Raw genomic sequence first — 23,844 nt, forward strand, 5'->3', positions numbered from 1 at the left:
TTACATAGGATGCTTAATGTAAGCGTTTTTTTCGCGGTTTTATAGCGTTTTTATAGCGAAAAACCGCGAAAAAAACACAAAATATGCTACGTGTGCACACAGCCTAACTTTGCTATTAAGACTTTCTTTGGGGTGTACCCTTTTTTGCAATATTGTCTTGAATGAATTGGTTAGGAAAATGACTTTTTGGGTGTGTGAAGTAAATCTTGTATGCAATCAATAGCCTACATTTGTGGGAGTACGTTGTAATATGGTATCCTATAGAAAATGTTAATTATGAAAGGAAATCTGTTGGGGGTGTACTCATTTTTGCTGAACTCTTTATCATTAGTGCAACCTGTACAGCTGCACAGGGGCCTGATAGATCAGGGAGCTCTTTTCCACTTCCAAAGCAGCTTATAAGCAGGTGCATGATGATAAACTACACAGGTCTGCAAAAAAATTTTTAAGAGCTGTTTTGGTTATTCCACGTAATCTTTATGTATTTAAGTGCGCTGAATCCGAAAATGACCTCCGTTTTGTTATAGGACATCAAGTTTCCTGACAATTTAAGTAACTCTGTTAAATAAGACAATACCTCAAAATAAATGAAAATAGACTCCTAAAATTAATTTTTTATTACAAATGTTTCATGAAAATCATTTTTTAACTGCAATGAGCTCACTAACATACACTAAAATTGATTCTTCTTCCCTGTGAGGCTTCTCTTGGTACATTTACTCTTGTGAGTAGCATCTGGAATGTCTCTGAAGTGTCCAACAGTAGTCTGCCATCATTGTGATGCTCCATCTTCCCTGGTATTTTCTTTCCATCTCTTTAATGTCCTGTGGAATCGTTCACCTTGCTCTTCACTCACAGCTCCCAAATTTTCAGGAAAGTTGTCAAGGTGGGAATGGAGGAAATGCACTTTCAAACTCATCAGGCAACCTAAAGCTTGAAATGCTTTCAGCATTCGTCTGACGATTTTTTTGTAGTCAGGGTCTTTGTTATTGCCTAAAAATTTCTCTACGACCTCTTTAAATGCAAACCACCCTTCTTTTTGAGGGTGCGTCATGGTATTGATAAACTCTTGATCAGCTATAAGGCTTCTAATGTCTGGTCCGACGAACACACCTTCCTTCAATTTTGCCTCCGAGAAGCCTGGAAACTTGGTGACCAAGTATTTGAAGCATTCTCCATCTTTTGGAAGTGATTTTACGAATTGCTTCATCAATCAAAAATTGAGAAAAATATACTAAATTTGAAGAGAATTTTGCATTTTGTGGCAAATCCTGACATCCAGGATTTCTTTCAATATTTTTTTCGTTTTCAGCACACCAAAATACATGGAAATTAGATGAAAATAATCAAACAGCTTTTTAGTCGCAGACCTGTGCTATGGGACTGCAAAGGGCCCTTATACTATTTTTGCACAGAGGCCTTTTTCCGGCTCTGTCTGCTCCTGTCAAAAAGGATGCAGTGGGGCTCTTTAGTAATGTTCATCAGCTGTGGCCTGCTGATGGCGCTGTATAATCCATTCACATCCATTTACAGACAGGTACAAATGCAATTAAGGGAGGCTGGGACCCATGAGCAATATATCATCAGACCCCTGACAGTAAATCAAAATGTTATTTTTTTAATGAACTCATACGTATCGTAAGTCAATATAGTGATAAGGAAGCATCCCAAAATACATCAAACTACAATACTCTGTACTGTAACAGCAATAGGCATGAAAATACTGGAAAATTGTTTTTATTCATTGAAACCATGTTTACAGGTCAATTACATTTTAATTCAAATATTTTATTTAAATCAAACTTGAATTGCAGCCAATGTCAAAATTGTCCTGTTAATAGATCCTGTCTTAGAGGACTAAAATTATCAAAATATAGAATGAATGTACAATTCTCTGCCTGAGATTGATATGGCTGTCTAAGCTGCAACTCAAAGAATTAAAGGAGTACTACTTCAAACATAGACATATTGTGCTACCAAGACGGATACATTGTGCATTGATCTGTAAGAAGCAAATGCATTCTATTAAAATGATGAGATCTTCTAGTTCTATATACAATAAATATACTGTACAGTGAAATTCTTTGACACCTCTTCCTAACAAAATAATATTTTTCATTATGAAATGTCTCTCAATGTTGACTTTAAAGTCATTGGAATCTATCAGTATTCATTTAATTTTTGCAAAGGTGACTATTTATATGAAGGGATTTTACAAAAGAGCCATTTATGATAAAACTGGAAAAAATATTCTCAGTAAAATGTATGAGACAATATAACAAGCTCATCTCTGACAGACGTCTGAGTGGAACAAAATGGTCATGTTGCAACCAAAGAAGTTTTCCACGTTTGAGAATGTAAACTGATCTCTGATTTGTTGATATGAGCATCAATGACTTTTTTTTCTTTATTTCTGATACTTCATGGCTATTATTTGCTGGTGCTTTTAATTTCATCATATTCCCGGTATTGCCAGTGCCAGTAATGTGACCTCGTGTATGCAATTTGCAAATTAGCGGTCACATGCAAACTAGATGCGCTCAGTTTCTTTTCATAGAAGTGAATTGATAGAGGCCAGACATGTCTAGTCGGCATGTGAGTGCAGGTATACAAAACAGCAGACATTTATCCAAAGCGTGGGCAACCCCTCTAAGGAATAGTTGGTATGGTCACAACATTTGATGCATAAGCAGAACTCAAAGTATCCTGTGGCATATAGCAAATATGGTCTTGGTGAAATATGTTCTAAACTGTTATATTTCCAATCATAAATACAAGTCGAAATGGCTGCTATAGATTTGAAACTAAACAGACCTGAACTTGGATATGGCAAAAGTTGGCTATATATATATATATATATATATATATATATATATATATATATATATATATATATATATATATATATATATATATATAATTTATGACATTTCCAGGGCTAAAAGGCTAAAACATATATTTGGATGACACTAACATAAAAAAATATAAAAGTATTAAGGTTACTATCCATTTAAGTATCCTTCCAAGTACAGAATGCTGCATATCACAGTCATGGATCTATAAAATTGGCACTACTTTAGGGTTCATGCAGGGTATTCAGTCTACAAATCATGGTACCTAACTCCCATTTTACCATACTACAGGCATGGGAACCTATTCCTTCTAAATCTGAGGCCAGAATAAAATAAGAACAGAGACCTATTCTTGTGTTACTTCTTGGGGTTCTTGTTGTACTTCTTCTTGTTTTATCTGCTGCTTCTCTGCCAGTCCTATTAAGGTTGAGTTCTGTCTTACCCCACCCAATTTTGTGTACACTTTTCAAAGGGAGAAAGTTGCCAACGGTAGGGTGGGGACACCCAGAGCTCAAGAATATGAAGGACTAAATAGAAGGAGCTCATAATTGATAGGACTAGCAAAGGTGCACCAGATAAAACAATGTTTCATTAAAACTACCACAAGAAGTCGAGTGACTCAGCATTAGAATCAGAGTGCCTTCCCCTACTTTATGCTGTTCTTAGATGGGGCAGCATAAACCTGGTGACAGACTCTATTTAAAAAGCATTACAGTGAAAGCAGGCAAGAGATCCTATCAATTATAGCCTGCTCATAATTTGTGCTTGGATGTCTCATTAGAGCTAAGAGCTCTGGTTGGTATTCTTGAGTCTGGACATGGTGGATCTCAGCATGAGAGTTCCTTCTACTGAGGTTCCAGGATTGTCCATCATCTTTTGCCACAAACACTTTTCTTCACCCTGAGCATCCATCCAGGGAACATCATTTCCATAACTTGTACCTGTGTAATACAAAATATGATAATTTAGTATCTCAGCAATATAAAGGACACCAGCCCAGATGTGCTTTATTTCAGATACATTTAATGCATTCTAGAAAAGATGTGCTCACCTCAGGACATTAGCAGTTTTAGAGAACAAGAAAATTGTGGACCTTTAATGGTCTCAGTACCATTGGGTACTTCTAAAATTGTACGCAATCTACAAATAAAATTGGGTACCATTTGTCAGCATATTTAAAGAGGTTGTCCACTACTTTTTTATTGATGACCTATGCTTAGGATAGGTTATCAATGTCTGATCGGCCAGGGTCCGACACTCAGCACCCCATCGATCATCTGCTATCAGGGTCGGCAGCGATCATTGGCCATAAGTACTCTATTGTGGAGCTGACTGTCTTCTGATAGTGGCTGCCACAGGGTACTACACATCCGCTTCCTATTGACTTGAATAGGAGGTGGATGTGTACTAAGGAGCCTCGGCCACTACCAGAAGACGGCCCGCTCCGCAAGCGAGTACTTCCAGCTGCCTGTCACAGATACCGATAACATCTGAGGTGTTGGGTGTCGGACTCCAGCCAATCAGACATTGATAACCTATCCAATAGATCATCAATCAAAAGGTAGTGGACAACCTCTAAGTGAAAGTTAAGCTGATCTTAGATGATCAGATGTCTCACCAACACTGCCTGCTTTAGAACCAATATTAAATTTTGGATAAGAAAAGATAATGTAAATCAAGTATTTCAAAATCAAAGGCTATATTATTTTACCTTACATAATGCATTAATAAATTAAAGCTATGTGGTCCAGTAGTTGGGAATAACAGATATCTCATCAATGAGAACACTATTTGATTACATACAGAAAGTTCTGAAAGTACAATTGCTTTGACTATTATTATTATTATTATTATTATATGTGCCTAATTGATCATTTCTTCCATTGCAAAAAGTGGAATTTTTTCTGATTTATGCAAACTTACTGACTTATACCACAATAATTTCACAATAAGGGCTCGTGCAGACAACCCTATCGGTCAGAGTGCAATCCGACAAAACACTGGCTCTTCAGCGGACTAATTATTATTATTATTTATATAGCACCATTGATTCCATGGTGCTGTACATGAGAAGGGGTTACATACAAATTACAGATATCACTTACAGTAAACAAACTAACAATCACAGACTGATACAGAGGGGGGAGGACCCTGCCCTTGTGGGCTTACATTCTACAGAATGGTGGGGAAGGAGACAGTAGGTTGGGGGTTGCAGCAGCTCCAGTGTTGGTGAGGCGGTAGCTCCGGTAGTGGTGAGGAGGCAGCAGGATCAGTGCAGGCTGTAAGCTTTCCTGAAGAGGTGGGTTTTCAGGTTCTGTCTGAAGGATCTGAATGTGGTTGATAGTCGGACGTGTTGGGGCAAAGAATTCCAGAGGATGGGGGATATCCGGGAGAAGCCTTGGAGGCGGTTGAGTGAGGAGCGAATAAGTGTGGAGGAGAGAAGGAGGTCTTGGGAGGACTGGAGATTACGTGAAGGAAGATATCTGAAGATTAGTTCAGAGACGTATGGAGGAGACAGGTTATAGATGGCATTGTAGGTCAGTATTATTAATTTGAACTGGATACGCTGAGTGAATGGGAGCCAGTGAAGAGATTTGCAGAGGGGAGAAGTGGAGGAGTAGCGAGGAGAGAGATGAATTAGTCGGGCAGCAGAGATAAGGATGGACTGGAAAGGTGCAAGGGTGTTAGCAGGAAGGCCACAGAAGAGGATGTTGCAGTAATTGAGGTGGGAGATGATGAGGACATGCACAAGCATTTAAGTAGATTGAGGGTTGAGGAAAGGACAGATTCTGGAGATATTTTTGAGCTGAAGGCGCTAGGAGATGGAAAGAGCTTGGATGTGCGGTTTGAAGGACAGGGCAGAATCAAGGGTTACTCCAAGTCAGCTGACTTTGGGTACGGGAAAAGCATGATGTCGTTACTTGTGATAGATAGGTCAGGTAAGGAAGATCTATAAGATGGAGGAAAGATGATGAGTTCAGATTTGTCCACATTGAGGATATGGCTGATAGAGACTTGGGGATTCTGGACAGCAGAGAGGTGACATCTGGGCCAGAGAGGTAGATCTGAGTGTCATCAGTATAAAGGTGGTACTGGAATCCATGGGAATTTATGAGTTGTCCCAGGCCAAGTGTATAGATTTAAAAGAGTAAGATTCCTAGAACAGAGCCTTGGGGGACTCCAACAGACAGCGGGTGGGATGAGGAGGTAGTGTGGAAGTGGGAGAAGCTGAATGTGTAGTTGGAAAGTATGAGGAGATCCAGGATAGGGTGAGGTCGTTGATGCCAAAGGAGAAGAGGATCTGTAGTAGGAGGCAGTGGTCAACTGTCGAAAGCAGAGGACAGGTCTAGGAGGAGGAGTATAGAGTATTGTCCATTAGCTTTGGCTGTTAGTAGGTCATGAGTAATTTAGGTCAGGGCCGTCTCAGTTGAGTGATGGGGGTGGAAACCAGATTGTAGATTGTCAAAGAGCAAGTTAGATGAGAGGTGGGAGGAAAGTTCAGCGCGGATGTGCTGCTCCAGGAGTTTGGAAGTGAATGGGTGCAGCGATATTGGGCGATAGCTGGACATAGCAGTTGGATTAAGGGTTAGCTTTTTAAGGATAGGCATGAGTGTGGCATGTTTGAAAGCAGAAAGGAAGGTACTAGAAGTAAGTGATAGGTTGAAGAGGTGGGTTAGGGATGGGATAAGAGTGGGGGTAAGGTTGTGGAGGAGGTGGGATGGGATGGGGTCGAGCGCACAGGTGGGGAGGTGCGATTTGGAGAGGAAACAATTAAGCTCCCCTTCAGTGATGTTGGATAGGCAGGTTATGGGAATTGGGCATTGTCTGGTATACAAAGGGGTTGTGGTGGTTGAACAATGAAGACTTGCCTTGTTTGGTCGATCTTATTTTTAAAGTGTGTGGCAGTGTCCTCAGCAAAGATGAGGGAGGTTGGAGGGGCAGTGGTGGGCGGAGGAGGGAGTTAAAAGTTTTGAATAACTGTTTGGGGTTGTAGGATAGGGAAGATACGAGGGTTGTGAAGTAGGCCTGTTTAGCAGAGGTCAGGACAGACATGAAAGCAAGTATTGCCTGTTTGAATGCAGTGAAGTCGTCTTGCGAATTTGTTTTCTTCCAACGCCGCTCTGCAAACCTAGACACTTGCCGGAGCTTTTTAGTGGTGTTATTGTGCCAGGGTTGTCTGTTGATATGTCGCACTCTGCCATGAACGAGAGGGGCGACCGCATCAATAGCTGATGCGAGAGTGACATTGTACAAAGAAGTAGCACTGTCTGTATCGTGGAGTGAGGATATAAATGCCAGTGGTAGGATAGAGTCAGTCTAATGTAAGGCTGTGGGGCCGCGCACATGTTCTATTTTTTCCTCAGAGTCTGTCCTTGGAATAAAATCTCTGCACGCCCGAGTTTGATCCGATATTTGCATTGCACTTGGCCATGCAAGTCCAAAAGTCCATGGAAACGATGCTACTGCACTCGGAAGACATGTGAGTGTTGTCTGATTTCCATGGACTGACAGGAGAGGATGGAGAAATTACCTTCCAGCAGGATGACAATTGCAATGAAAGATGGTCCTGCAAAGTAGTGACTCAGGGGGGATAAATACAAATGCATGTCACAATTTTCAGATTTACATTTTTAAAATTATTAGAAAACCTTGTATCATTTCCTTTACGCTTCATAAATACTTTCTACATTGTGTTGGCATACACATAAAATTATTCTATTTCATAAAAACATTTAAGTTTGTGGGTGTAAAGTCAAAAAACATGGAAAAGTTCACGGGGTATGAATACTTTTTCAAGACACTGTAACTGATGAACTTTATGTATCAGTAAACTCCTTTTAATCTATTACAGTAAATGATAGCTACGGCACACATCACTTTAGGTGGAAGTAACAATGAGTTTGTCTTGTTACGCTGTCGTTTGTATTTCTCATTATATTCAGTCAGTGCACAGCACTATATGTTATTGAGCAGTAATTTTATTTTCTGAGATCATCTTTACATTTATAATGATGATGAAAGATAAAGAGCAGAAAAGAGAGCTTTGAGCAGAAAATCTATGTACAAACCTTCCAACACATTAAAAAGTACTGTAATAAACTTTTTAGTTATTTTTAGGCCCTTTAATTGCCTGCAAATCAAATGGGGTCCAGGTCCTGACACACCCACCAGTTGCTCAAAAGACCCCTGAGAAGTGCACAGTTCAGAAGGCCGGAGAATGAGGGTATAGGAATTTTTGTGTTTTTGTGCGTTTTTCGCAATACAAACGCTATAAAAATGCATAAAAAGTGCATACATATGCATCCTATCATTTAGAATGCATTCCACATTTTTTGTGCACATGATGCGTTTTTTTCAGCCAAAAAAACGCATTGCGGGAAAAGAAGCATCATGTTCATTATTTTTGCGGATTTTATGCGGATTTCCCATTATATTATGGCATTTGGAGTGTCCGGAAAAAAACGCTAAAAATCCGCATAAAATCCACAAAAAAAACGTGAAAAATCCGTGCAAAAAATACGCATGCAGAATTCCTGCAGAAAACCTCAGGTTTATCTCAGGAAAATTCTGCATGCATTCCAGACGTGTGCACATACACTGAAAGTTAAAAACGGAGTATGAATTATTTAGAAAGCCTACAACTTTTAATTGAATCTATACTCCTCCCCCATTGATCCTTAGTCAATTAAAGGGCCTAATATACAGTATACATATATATATGTATATATATATATATATATATATATATATATATATATATATATATATATACACTCACCGGCCACTTTATTAGGTACACCATGCTAGTAACGGGTTGGACCCCCTTTTGCCTTCAGAACTGCCTCAATTCTTCGTGGCATAGATTCAACAAGGTGCTGGAAGCATTCCTCAGAGATTTTGGTCCATATTGACATGATGGCATCACACAGTTGCCGCAGATTTGTCGGCTGCACATCCCAAAGATGCTCCATACAAGGCAGGATGGATCCATGCTTTCATGTTGTTTACGCCAAATTCTGACCCTACCATCCGAATGTCGCAGCAGAAATCGAGACTCATCAGACCAAGCAACGTTTTTCCAATCTTCTACTGTCCAATTTCGATGAGCTTGTACAAATTGTAGCCTCAGTTTCCTGTTCTTAGCTGAAAGGAGTGGTACCCGGTGTGGTCTTCTGCTGCTGTAGCCCATCTGCCTCAAAGTTCGACGCACTGTGCGTTCAGAGATGCTCTTAGGCCTACCTTGGTTGTAACGGGTGGCGATTTGAGTCACTGTTGCCTTTCTATCAGCTCGAACCAGTCTGCCCATTCTCCTCTGACCTCTGGCATCAACAAGGCATTTCCGCCCACAGAACTGCCGCTCACTGGATTTTTTTTCTTTTTCGGACCTTTCTCTGTAAACCCTAGAGATGGTTGTGCGTGAAAATCCCAGTAGATCAGCAGTTTCTGAAATACTCAGACCAGCCCTTCTGGCACCAACAACCATGCCACGTTCAAAGGCACTCAAATCACCTTTCTTCCCCATACTGATGCTCGGTTTGAACTGCAGGAGATTGTCTTGACCATGTCTACATGCCTAAATGCACTGAGTTGCCGCCATGTGATTGGCTGATTAGAAATTAAGTGTTAACAAGAAGTTGGACAGGTGTACCTAATAAAGTGGCCGGTGAGTGTATATATATATAATCAGTTAAAAGTTACCCTTTCAATTATTTGACTTCTAACTTTATAAGGAAATAGTTTGTACACATAAATGGCAAGCCATTTTTTGCTCTAAATTCTTATCATGAATAATACTAAAAAAAATCATAGTCACTTAAACCTCTGCCGCTCCAGCGCCATGTTCAGTCTTGTCTTGTTGGCTACAGCAGTTTCATGACTACAGCATGTGATCACTACATCCAATCACTGAGCTCAGTGGTGTCATGTTTCCGTCAAGATCCCAGCCGAGCACAGTAATAAAATTAAAAAAGTTTAAGTTGGAAACCCCCTTTAAGACCTTATCTATATATATAATTGTCTAAGGGTTTTTCCGTCTGTCTGTCTGTCTTTCTGTCTGTCTGTCCTGGAAATCCCGCGTCTCTGATTGGTCGAGGCCGCCAGGCCTCGACCAATCAGTGACGGGCACAGCATGGCGACGATGATGTCATAAAGGTTGCCTCGACCAATCAGCGACGGGCACAGTCTGCCGCGAATTCGCCTCGACCAATCAGCGACGGGCATTGTCCTCCACTGCTGTCAAGTGCTGCCATTGTGTTGTCTAAGGGTCTAATTGTCTGTCTGTCTCGGAAATCCTGCCTTGCTGATTGGTCGAGGCCAGCCGGCCTCGACCAATCAGCGACGGGCACAGTCTGCCGCGAATTCTGGAGTTATCATTGTCCTCCACTGCTGTCAAGTGCCGCCATTGTGTAGGGTGTGTGCCTGCGTCTCCCTGTATGTGCGGCATCTCCCTGTGTTTCTATCTTAGAATGGGTTGTAAACGAAAATACGCCAATGAGGATGACAGAAAAGCAGCAGCAGCAGCAAGAAAACGACAACATCGGGAACAGGAGACACCACAACAAACTGCCGCCAGACAAGCCCAGGATGTGGAATCTCACAGACAACGTCGCCAACAGGAGACACCACAACAAACTGCTGCTAGACAAGCCCAGGATGTGGAATCTCACAGACAACGTCGCCAACAGGAGACACCACAACAAACTGCTGCTAGACAAGCCCAGGATGTGGAATCTCACAGACATCGTCGCCAACCGGAGACACCACAACAAACTGTTGTACGACAGGAACAACATGATCGCCAAATTCATAAAAAACGAATGCTCTACCAACTAAGGCACGACCAGGACAATATTCAACAACTTGCACATTACGTAACAGACAATGAAAGTACAATTCATGAACACTACTGTGGGAATATGAATGCAGTTTGCTCTAAATGCGACTCTCTGAATTTCATTGATGAAAAACCATCTGACAATCAGTTTACTCAATGCTGCCAAAAAGGAAAAGTTATGCTACCGAGACCTCACTACTCAGATCTGTTTGAGCAGTTAATGAAAGGAATGCGTCATCACAAGTCCTGCGCGGAAAGGACCTGCCGTGACGTCACGGTCATGTGACCGCAACATGGTCATGTGACCGCGACGTCATCACAGGTCCTGCGCGACAAGGACCTGCCGTGACGTCACGGTCATGTGACCGCAACGTCGTCACGTGACCGCGACGTCATCACACCCTGGGACCGGAAGCTGCCGCCTGCGACAAAGCTACAACGCGCCTGCGGAAGGTGAGTATATGTTTATTTTTTATTTTTTTAACCTGTGTCATACATGGCTGGGCAATATACTACGTGGCTCTGTGCTGTATACTACGTCACTGGGCAATATACTACGTCACTGGGCAATATACTACGTAACTGGCCAATATACTACGTCACTGGGCAATATACTACGTGGCTGGGCAATATACTACGTGGGCTGTGCAATATACTACGTGGCTCTGTGCTGTATACTACGTCACTGGGCAATATACTACATCACTGGGCAATATACTATGTAACTGGCCAATATACTACGTAACTGGGCAATATACTATGTGGCTCTGTGCTGTATACTACGTGGCTGGGCAATATACTACGTGGCTGGGCAATATACTACGTGGGCTGGGCAATATACTACGTGGACATACATATTCTAGAATACCCGATGCGTTAGAATCGGGCCACCATCTAGTAACAAATAATATTCTATCATCCCTGAACTTTTGCTTCTTAGTTCTTCTTAATAAACAGATTAACATTTGATTACAATAAAAGCTGCTGTTGCTTGGTTAATCTACATGAATCGGCTGTTATGTGGTGACAATGGACACCTCTGTGGAATGACAACACTATCGAAATATAGCATTATACTGGATCTTTACTTGTCTTTAGCTCTTTCCTATAATGTTTCCAGTGTTATTTAAAGTGGTTGTCCAGGTTCTTCATGAATGTCTGCAGTCACTGCATGTGACTGCAGACTTGTGAATCTTCACTTCATGCGCAGCACTCGATGTGAGGATTCTCCGGGGCCGGAGGTGAGACCAAGTGATATATTTACACTTTCGGCCACATTCCAACTAGACGTGTGCAGTCACACTCAGATAAGTGAATTGAGCAAGGCCTCACATGTCTAGTCGGAATATGGCCTTGTAGTATGCGTATCAAATACTTGTGGTCACATGATTGCTCAGTCTCGCCGCTGGCACTGGAGAATCAGACTTTTGTGATAAACTAGGACAAACCCTTTAATAAAAAGATATTATGCAAAAAATTTATTTGACCAAAATAAAAACTATTCAGATTGATTGAGAAATATACTAAGAAAGATAGCTGGAATCTATTAGTTTGGACACTTCTGCTATGCCTTTTCCATAAAAGTAAAACATCTTACACTACAACTACAGTAGTTCAGTGGTGAGACAGATTAGCCGGTAGACTAAAACGTAATTTAAAGCATTAAGTAATCCAATAAAAAGAACTATCTAAGCAGCATAAAGAACTGCAGCTTACCCTCTATTTTCCATCTACCATAGCTTTATTCAGAGGTAGCTGTTTGCTATTCCTATGTGTCACCCTTTGTATCCTACAATTGCTCATTAATTATTCATTTTCCATTCTCTATTGTAGTAAAGAGAGGAGAAATATCTGACAGAGGAGAGCTACCACTGAGAGAGTAGTTAACTTACATTATTGCAACTTATCTATTCTAGTCAAAATCCCTATGGGTTTCTTCATTTGTTGCCATCATTCAACAAACGGTTGAAAGTTTATGATCAAATTATTTACCGGTTTTCATAATGTAACAATGTTTGCACCTCTCTGTGTATTTGCTCCAGCTGCACATTTTGTAGTTCTTGTCTTAGCTTGTTATTTTTATTGGATTTACTTAAAGGGAATCTTTTACCAGCTTTGCCACGCTATATGACAGCAGTATTATGTAGGGCACAGACTTTGTTTGCAGTGATGTATCATTTATTTTACCAGGTGCTGCAGTTCTGATTAAACACTGTTTATCTGTTGTAGATCTAGCAGTGCTCTGAATGCTGAGCTCTGTATAACCCCGCCCACACCACTGATTGGCAGATGTCTTCCTACGTACAGTGAAAGTAGTCAATCAGTGTACAGGGTGGGGTTATGCACATCTCATGAATATGAAGAGTATATGGCAGCAGGTTTACTAGTCCTCTAGTGATAATCTCCTGTTTATAATGTTATCATTACAGCAAGCAGCCCAGTAAGTGACAGAATCAGGGTCTCTGCTTCTACATTATGCTAATCTCAGATTAGGTGAGATATTTTCTTTAATAAAATTTATGTCTTAGTAAATATAATGCAACACAAAGTGAAATATATTTGAGCCAATTAGGGAAATTCAATCCAACTTCATTCATTGAAAATGTGTCAGTTGATAACTCTCATACAACTTCAAAGCTTTGTGGGAAACCACTAGAGAGTGTCCATTGCCTTTTACATGGGACTATTTATACATTTTTAATTAACCAAGATTTTTCATTACTGCGTTATTTAGCTGGATCAATGATTGAATAGAGAGGCATAAAGGAATGCTAAAGGCACTATGATGTATTTCAAGCTCTTTTCCAAAGAAACACCATGTACAGAGAAGATCAGCATAGATGTAACTACTGTAAAGTACTCCAGGGCACGTCACTAGTGGGGGCAAGGCTGCGTCTTGGTGAGTGACAGCAGTCTGAACATACATGCTCAGATCAGACTTCACTCTCCTCTCCGCTTGGATGCTGCTTTGAAGTGTCGTTCTTTCAGCTGACAAGCACTGAGATGTGCTGATTGTTATTAGAAAGTATATTACAGTGCTTGTCAGCTGAAGGCACGGCACTTTAATACATAGGCACCACACATGACTGAGCTCACATCAGGCTTCACTCTCCTCTCCCTGAATGCTGCTTTGAAGTGCCAGGTCTTCAGCTGACAAGCCCTGCAATATGATTTTTCTACTATGCAAAAAAAAATTCTTAGTTTCATCTGTGTTTGGATCAGATTTCCACCAGTTTGGTCAGTGTCTGTCAGTTTTTACCATCAAAGTTTGGTCAGAGTTTCGTCAGTTTTTCTCGAATGACCAAAAAAAAAAACTGATGAAGGGTTCATGAGTTTCTCCTATCAAACAATCAGTGAAAAAAGGACAGCACACGGATGGCATTTGAGTGTTGTCCAATTTTTTCATGGACATTTAGGGTATGTGCACACGTCAGGATTAGGGTTGAGCGAAACGGATCGTTAATTTTCATAAGTCGCCGACTTTTGGCAAAGTCGGCATCTCATGAAACCCGACCCGATCCCTGTGTGGGGTCGGCCATGCGGTACGCGATCTTGGCGCCAAAGTCGCGTTTCGTATGACGCGTTTAGCGCCATTTTTTCAGCCAATGAAGGAGTGTGGGCAGAGTGATGACATAGAGGTTAGGGGCGTGCACGGCTATCATCATTTTATCGCTTGTGCGCAGTAGGGATTTGCAATGTGTAACACGAGATTTTCTGTGCTGGGACAGAGGGGAATAAAGGAGAGAGAGAGAGAGAGAGAGAGAAAAAAAAAAAATCCCCATTGACGTGCATAGGGTTTCGTGTTCCGGCCGATCCTCGACTTTTCGCAGTAATCGGCCGATTTCGCCCGACTCGACTTTTCAAAAAGTCGGGTTTCGCAAAACATGGCTCGACCCTAAAAAGGTCAAGGTCGCTCAACCCTAGTCAGGATTTCTTGCAGAAATTTCCTGAAGAAAACCGGAAATTTTGTACAAGAAATCCGCTTTTTTTTTGCGTTTTTTTCCTGTTTTTTTCGCGGTTTTTTTTAGCATTTTGCAAGCGAAATTAGCTTGCAGAATGCTAAAGTTTTCCAAGCGATCTGTAGCATCGCTTGGAAAACTGAATGACAGGTTGGTCACACTTGTCAAACACAGTGTTTGACAAGTGTGACCAACTTTTTACTATAGATGCTGCTTATGCAGCATCAATAGTAAAAATATATCATGTTAAAAATAATAAAAAAATTAAAAAATGGTTATACTCACCTTCTGCAGACAGCCGATCTCCTCAGCGGCGTCCGTTCCTATAGATGGTGTGTGCAGGACCTTCGATGACGTCGCGGTCACGTGACCGCGACGTCATCGCGGTCATGTGACCTCGACGTCATCGCAGGTCCTTCACACACACCAGCTATAGGAACGGAAGCGGCAGCATGCGCCGCTGAGAGACGGGAAGACTCCGGGGGACATCGACGGTGAGTATATGACTATTTTTTATTTTAATTATTTTTTTTACCAATTATATGGTGCCCAGTCCGTGGAGGAGAGTCTCCTCTCCTCTCCTCCACCCTGGGTACCAACCACACATGATCCGCTTACTTCCCGCATGGTGTGCACAGCCCCGTGCGGGAAGTAAGCAGATCAATGCACTCCTAGGTGTGCGGAATCCCCGCATTTCCGCAAATTTAATGAACATGTTGCTTTTTTTTCCGTGATGCGATTTTTTCGCGGAAAAAAATGCAACATTTGCACAAGAAATGTGGAATACACTTAAAATAATGGGAGGCATATGTAAGCTTTTTTTTCGCGTTTTTATCATGTTTTTATAGTGAAAAAACACGAACAAAATGCGAAAAATACTGAACGTGTGCACATGGCCTTATACTTGCATTGGCGAGTTTGATCCAACACTGAGATCAATATTGTACAAGTCTCCATGCTTTTATGTGGACCACTTGGTCGACGGAAAAAAAATCTGACATGTAAATTACCCTATAGACTATCACAGGTACAAGTTCTATCTGTGAAAAACTAGGATCGCACTCACACGAGAACAACTGACGTCTGAAGGAGCCCATAGAGAGCACTAGAACTAGTGAGTTAGTACTTACCACTGCCACAGCCTAGACAAACTCCACCCAAAAATATGTTGCTTGATAAGGATTCCTTATCCCACACTGAAAGCTCCAGGCAGACATTCTGTAGATCACTGGGCTGAAGGCTGGTGAAGGAGAAGGTATGGTTCCATTGAGGGTTCACAGACTTTTTAATTATGGGAGTTTTGTGCTTAGTGGATTTGTTGTTATCTGGTAGCAGATATCTGAGGAAATAAACTTAGCTCCTTATATTTCTATCACAAAATCAAAATACACATCACAACAAACGGGAAGTAACATATTGAATTCATTTTAACCCATAAGACTCATAGAGATGTGGACATTTAGTGGTATAATATGGTTTTTGGCCAATTTCACACATTTGTGTACCATGATGCACAGAATAGCAGAAGATCTCTTGAACTGAACTCAACAGCCTTGTACATGAATATAAGGCTGTTACGTTTGGATCAGGAGACCCCCGGCCAGTCCATACATCGTGGTCCATACAACGCTTGGATTGTGAAACACACATGTACCGTATAGCTATAATAACAACAAGACACTAGTTATGCTATTCATACACTCTGTGACCTTCCACTGTAGGGAGAGGAAGAGCAGGACTTGATTCAATACATAGCCTCATTCACACTTTAGTATTTATCGCGCATGTGCCATCTGATTTTTAATGGATAGTACAATGGCATATTGCATTATTTGGCTCTGTTCACACAAAATAATAGAAATATAGTCATATCTGTGTTTGGTCTGACTTGTAGACTGAACTCAACCTTTTCAATGATGGTGTCCATAATGTCACCGGATAGCATATGGATGCCATCCATATTGCATGTGTGTGCTGTCCATTTGAAACACAACTGTGTAAATTCAGTCAAAGAAATGCCTGAAATTTTAGAAGGGGGTTGGTAATGTTACAGCAGAGAGTTGTAGGTTTTACCACACTGAAAAACATGTGTAAAATCCATAAGTAAATATATTTATTAATGGGATTTGATGTATCTTTGAAAAGAAAACGGTTTGAGACGACGTACTACATTTGTGGCCATTGTTGGGTGCATACGGTCAGGAGGTATGCACCGAATGTTAGGCACAGTCAAAATGGATTCCGATGTATCCGACCACCATAGGGATCTGTTGCAAAGAAACGCATACCACTTGGTATGTGTTTGTTTGCAATGTCCTCCTGTATAGGGAAGCACATTTTGCTGCACTTTCCTATACAGGTAAAAAACATTATGCAAGCACAAACTGGCCAAATGGAGACTCGAAAGAACACATTTTTGGTCTCCATGTGGGGAATGAGGGCCTACAGTGGGGACTGAGTGTAAACCTCCTTCGATCAGCAAGAGCATTCAAGATGAAACGTGGATGGGTCTTTCAGCATGATAATGATCTCAAGAACACCACCAGGGCAACGAAGGAGTGGCTTTGTAAGAAGCATATGAAGGTCCTGTAGTGGCCTAGCCAGTCTCCAGATCTCAACCCCATAGAAAACCTTTGGAGGGAGTTGAAAGACTGTGTTGCCCAGTGACAGGCCCAAAATATCACTGCTCTAGAGGATATCTGCATGGAGGAATGGGCCAACATACCACCAACAGTGTGTGCCAACCTTGTGAAGACTTACAGAAAATGTTTGACCTCTGTCATTGCCAACAAAGGATATATAACAAAATATTGAGATGAACTTTTGGAAATGACCAAATACTTATTTTCCACCATAATTTGCAAAATAAATCTTGCCAAATCAGACAAGGTGATTTTCTGGATTTGTTTTCTCATTTTGACTCTCATAGTTGTGGTCTACCTATGATGTCAATTACAGGCCTCTCTCATCTTTTTAAGTGGGAGAACTTGCACAATTGGTGGCTGACTAAATACTTTTTTCCCCCACTGTATGTGAATGTTAGAGTATACATTGGGAAAAGATCCTGATGTATACTGTAGCTGTAGTCCACAGACTAAATGTGTAGTGCACCTAGGCTAAGAAGATTTTCCAAAAAACTTTGTTTTTTTTCATATGTGGATTTTACAGCCACAGTTGTCAATATGACTTCATAATAGAATAACAACACTGATAAATAACATTAAACAATAACAATTTGCAAGTAAAAAATAATATGAATACAAGCCATCTAAATCATGTTGATGGGAGTATATTAAAACTACATTATCTGTTATAAGACCGTGACCAAAGGAGTAGAGAAGTGGTGTGCAAGTTGTGACTTTCTAGGTTTTATGATACTAAAACTTTCAGCAAGTTGCTCACAGTAGTCAGAGCCACAGGTTGCATACTTTGGACATATCCATCTGGACAGAAATCTTACCCTTTAACAAATGTGTCTGAAGTTCCCCCTGATTTCACAGCAGTTAAATTTTTGGCCTCCTTAACAAGTACTTCAAGTATTCCCCCTGTCGGCATAGGAACTTTCTTTGACCGTCTGAAACTTTTCTTTCCTGTTAAGTTGGAAAATTATAATTTAGAAAGATATTTAGATTGTAGTTTATGAGCCAAAAATGTAAAGAGCTGATAATTCCTATAAGAAGCTGCCTTTGCATAAATAAGCATGGTTTTGGGTTTCTTGACTGCATATTGTTTAGCAGGATCATTACCAATAGTAGTCCAGTTTAATCATACTGGTCTATTAAATTTGGCTGATTAAAAAAGGAAAATTATGTCATCTCATCCATTAAGGAGTCGGGAGCACAGGAAACCAGCAGTGCTGCATGAAGACCAATCGATAGTAGAAAAGAGAAAATCCAGCTTCGGAAATCCCATATAAAATGGTGAAAATGTATTGAAATAATTTTAAAAAGAATAGAGCAACAGTAAAATAGTCACAGCCAGTCGGGGAAGGTACTGGGCAGGCTCTTTTCAGACATAATGGTCGTAATTCTCTTTTCTACTATCGATTAAATTTGGCTCACACATGTAAAACACAATATTTCAAAACCAGTTTTGTTTATGCAAGAACTGCATCAAAACTGCACTGTGTGGCCTTATACTGAGGGTCAGGCCACCTAGTCAGGTTTTGTTCAGGTAAATTTCAAACCAAAATCAAGTGTCGATCACAAAGAGAAATAAAGCATAAAAAGAGAGTATTGTTCCTGTTTTATTTAAATCCACTTCTGGTTCGATTCTTCGAAAACCGCATAAGAGTATGTGCACACTGCATCTTATAGATGATGGTGTAATGGCATTGTTCTTGAGACTGAAGACGCTTCAGGGATATGCCGACGGTGTTTTTCCTGAATTGTAATCTTTGTCATCTTTTTTGTTGTTTTTGCTACAGCTTTGCTGTTAGCGGATTTTTCTAAATTTTTTCAGTCTTATAATCTCTTGAATTTAATTATTTTTTCAGCATAAGGGGCTTAGACTTGCAAAGAAAATTCCTTTACATGTATCCTATATAATAGTTTTCTAGACTTTACCCGTTGATAGTGGTTCCAATGGAAGAGTCAAGTTCTTTTCGGGAGGAATATAATGTAAGCCAATTATAATTTCTCCTTTATATTGCAGAGTAACTTCTGATGTCGAATCCATCTTAAAAAAAGAAAAAAATATACTTTGCACTTATCATTTACATTTTTAAAATAGAAATAAGATATGTATAAACACAACAATGTTTTCTGTTGTTGAGAACACCAAAAGAAAGCATAATACTGATGTAAGTCAAGCTTAAAATCATAGTATATAACTTTTAAACTAAGAGTTGTTAAAAGTACAATTGGAGCCCAAAAATCCTTTCGACACATGGATGAAGGCCAATCCTTTTAAAGACCCTAGAAAGTTGAATGCCCTGTTTAAGATTCCACATTATGACCCACTAGCTTCAAGTTAGGTCACTGTCTACAGTTGTAAAACAATATATGAAAGATTGCCTCCATGTGCATCCACATCCAATTTGATCATTGACAAGCAATAAGAATTGTCAGTATATTCAATGTATAAATTCATTTATTGATGCTTCTTCGTACTGCATTTTTCAAGATGTAGAGCAATACCACTTCCTAACTACCCTCTCCCAATCAGTAGAGGAGTTGAGTTGATATGTATTTTTTTACTTCTATAAGACTCTAGAGGTAAATTGTAAAGGACTGGTATGTCTTACACCTGAACGCAGTTTTGACATCCTTGCTGATCAGCAATGGGAAAGCCCCAAAACTTTCCAAATGACTTTATGTTATGTTTATAATGGTTTAGGGATAGTGCTCCACATCCATCTCACCAATCAGGCACTTTGGAGCCCCAATGTCTGTTTGTCTCATTAAAAATACAACTCTGGTTTGGAAATTTTAGAGAAGGTTATGCATGTTTAGTAATTCCCTATTATATAAGTCAAGGGACCTACAAAACAGAAGTGCATTCACTTATAGCTCAAAGAAACATTGGCAAACAATACATAAAGAAACATGGTGAAGCAGAAAAATTATTTGCTTTCAGGAGCACCTATAAAACATAGGTATTAACTGCAATATATTTATATAAAGCAAGATGTAAATAGGAGCAAATTATTCCAGCCCATCTGGCAATACCTGTCAGGAGATTTCATATATCTCCTATATTATTTCACATTCAATGCAAATATTCCACAGATTGACTTCTCTATAATTAAACCTAGAGCAGGTGGTGGCATGTCTGCCGCCTTATCTAAAGAGTTCTATTTTTAATATGTAGAAAAATATGAATATGAAGTTAGTTTTGCAACTGGAAGGATCAATCATTAATTGTGAAGAAAAACATTTTGAGCAAAATAAGGACTTGGCAAAAAAAAAACCTTATGTTTTCTGTTATCCATAAAGCCAATTGCCTTATTAAGACGTCCGTCGTGTTTCTTACATATAAAAAAGAACTGAATGCCATCATTTTGCTGCATCATATTTGTAATAGTATTTGGTCAGAGTGTCTTTTTCTCATATGCAAAAACTGAAAAAAACGTGGAGGCTTCTCAATCTTCTCGTAGCAGTCAGTGAAAAACAGAACTAGGATGCAACTATGATGCCATCAGAGTACTGTCCAAATGTTTCTCACACTCATAAATCTGAATGTGTTGATCAAAGACAGACGTCTGGGGATTTGTTTTTTTTTGGGTCGATGTTACAGAAAGACAAGTATGTGAGCAACCCCATTGACTATGATGGGTACATGTCAATGTACATGCATGAAACACACCACTAGACCACGTGAGAAATCTTCTGATTAGTAGGTCCAGCTTTGTGTTGATGTTGTGGCGTGGGGCCAACTCAGCAGAAAAGGAATCCATGATTAAGGCAGGCCGTAGGATCAAAGCTACATACACACTTACACCCACACTAACGGCATAACAGCATAGACTATATACCTATTGTAAAATGAAATACATCAATTGTAAAATGAAATACATCACTCACCTTGGGTTGCAAAGTAAAACATTCATCTTCTTGATTTTCAAAATTCCATGTATCAAGGGGAATATTCACTTCTCCCAAGAAACTGTTACGCCCAAACCGGTCATTATGCCAGACCGACAGTTGTAAAGTTCTGGTTTCTAACTGAGTATGACTGATTACATACTGAAATGGAGAAGAAAAGAAAAAAAATTGTTGTGGGGAGAAGAAATGTGATATGATATTTTCTCATATTTTCACATTTGCCAAACAACTTACATGAAAGAAAAACATAATATTACATCCATGTAAGATAAAATGACTTTAATGCATCAGTGGTAGTCCACCATCCAGAATAAATCAATTTAGATTTTTGCAAAGTTTAGCAATTTTGATACATTAATATTAAAATGAATATCCAAAAATGAGAAACTGAATTGAGTGAAGAGTCTGCTGTCTCTAACACTCCCAAATGGATAAATTAACATTTTGATCACTTATACCATGTTTCACACTGTCCAGGCATTGATACAATTAGGGAAATAAGTATAGTTGGATGCAGAAGTAAAAGTTACATATGGTTCCTGCTATTTCTGGGTCCCTCGGTCACTGGGTCCCTGCTAATTCTGGACCTCCATGTTCCACTGTGTGGAGCATTTATTTTCTACTAGACAATACTTTTAACCCTGCCTTTGTATGAGTGTGGAGAGGGAAGAAACACCCTCCTAAAGACCTAATAGTGCTGATTTATGTTACTGTACAGGGTGGGCCATTTATATGGATACACCTAAATAAAATGGGAATGGTTGGTGATATCAACTTCCTGTTTGTGGCACATTAGTATATAGGAGGGGGAAACTTTTCAAGATGGGTGGTGTCCATGGCGGCCATTTTGAAGTCGGCCATTTTGGATCCAACTTTATTTTTTTCAATGGGAAGAGGGTCATGTGACACATCAAACTTATTGAGAATTTCACAAAAAAAACAGTGGTGTGCTTGGTTGTAACGTAACTTTAATCTTTCATGAGTTATTTACAAGTTTATGACCACTTATAAAATATGTTCAAAGTGCTACCCATTGTGTTGGATTGTCAATGCAACCCTCTTCTCCCACTCTTGACACATTGATAACACCACAGAAGAAATGCTACCACAGGCTTCCAGTATCCATTGTTTCAGATGCTGCACATCTCAAATCTTCACAGAATAGACAATTGCCTTCAGATGACCCCAAAGATAAGTCTAAGGGGGTCAGATCGGGAGACCTTGGTGGCCATTCAACTGGCCCACGATGACCAATCCACTTTCCAGGAAACTGTTCATGTAGGAGTGTCCGGACCTGAGACCCATAATTGATGGTATGGTGTGGTATACGGGGTACAAAGATAGAGGGGCCATTCTTCATCAATGGAAACCTCAATGCCACTGGATATCTGAAATTGCTACATGATGATGTGTTGCCCTCTTTATGCACTGAAGATGGCACGTTCCCTGAGCTTTTCCAGCAAGATGGTGCACCACCACGTTATGGGTGTCAGGTCCGAGCATTCCTATAAGAAATCTTACCCCTTTAAACTAGCATTTCTTCTGCAGTGTTGCTATCAGTGTGTCAAGAGTGGGAGAAGAGGGTTGCATTGACAATCCAACACAATGGGCAGCACTTTGAACACATTTTATGTGATTATAAACTTGTAAATAACTCATGAAAGAATAAAGTTACGTTAAAACCTAGCACACCATTGTTTTCCTTGTGAAATTCTCAATAAGTTTGATGTCACATGACCCTCTTCTCATTGGAAAAAATAAAGTTGGATCCAAAATGACCAACTTCAAAATGGCCACCATGGTCACCACCCATCTTGAAACGTTTCCCCCTCCCATATACTAATGTGTCACAAACAGGAAGATGATATCACCAACCATTCCCATTTTATTTAGGTGTATCCATATAAATGGCCAACCCTGTATATTGCTGCATTTTCCATATCTTGATGTTTGCTGCAGTTGTTTAATGTGTGATTAATTCCTCTCTATGCACTTGTGTTGGGAAAGTGACAGTAACAGTGTAGATGTAGGGCTCAGAAGAGCTAACACTTAGCCATTTCTGCAGATGAGAAGAGTTTTTTATATTAAGGGTGCTGCCACATTGTGTTTATGGGATATCATCAGTGCATACGTCTGAACCCCCGGCAAGACAGGGTTCGCATGTACAGTAAGTTGCAACAGGGCCATAGATTGTAATGATGCCAAATTACTGGAATGGGGTTCTGGATTTATAAAAGAAATGGGCCAGGATAGAGATATTATGACAGGATGGGTCTGGGATGTGGGATATTATAACAGGAAGGGGGACAGGATGGAGAACATTATACCAGGAAGGAGACCAGGATGTTGGATACTATTATTGAAAGGGGCCCAGAATTGGGCACATTCTTCCTGGAAGGGGCACAGAATGTTGGACAACTGCAAGCGGTCCAAAATGGGGGATATTTTTACCGAAAGAGCACAGGATAGAAGACATACAGTCTATAGAGGATGTTTATAATTTACAAACTGACTTGGACAAACTCAATGTTTGAGCATCCACATGGAATTAAGAGAGACACTTGCAGAAAAGGATCTTGGTTTAATTGAAGATTACAGACTAAATAGCAGCTTGCAATGTCAGTCTGTAGCTTCTAAGTAAAAAAGAAAATTGT

The 23,844-nt window shown here is 40.0% G+C and overlaps 1 protein-coding gene across 7 annotated transcripts in view; it reads right to left on the reverse strand.

Moving 5' to 3' along the window:
- Window positions 1-1,721: 1,721 nt before the first annotated feature.
- The window catches only part of SYTL5 (synaptotagmin like 5), a 408,043-nt gene continuing 385,920 nt past the window's right edge, over window positions 1,722-23,844 (reverse strand). For all 7 annotated transcript variants that reach the window (XM_077294785.1, XM_077294784.1, XM_077294786.1 and 4 more), the window contains 5 exons: window positions 21,170-21,331; window positions 19,211-19,322; window positions 18,106-18,235; window positions 15,776-15,984; window positions 1,722-3,793 (listed from right to left, as the gene is read on the reverse strand). In XM_077294785.1, the coding sequence (XP_077150900.1) occupies window positions 3,636-3,793; window positions 15,776-15,984; window positions 18,106-18,235; window positions 19,211-19,322; window positions 21,170-21,331 (771 nt within the window). In that variant the 3' untranslated portion in view covers window positions 1,722-3,635. The remainder of the gene's footprint in view (window positions 3,794-15,775; window positions 15,985-18,105; window positions 18,236-19,210; window positions 19,323-21,169; window positions 21,332-23,844) is intronic.

The sequence above is a fragment of the Ranitomeya variabilis genome, chromosome 3 (genome assembly GCF_051348905.1).
Source record: "Ranitomeya variabilis isolate aRanVar5 chromosome 3, aRanVar5.hap1, whole genome shotgun sequence".
NCBI classification, from domain to species: Eukaryota; Metazoa; Chordata; class Amphibia; order Anura; family Dendrobatidae; genus Ranitomeya; species Ranitomeya variabilis.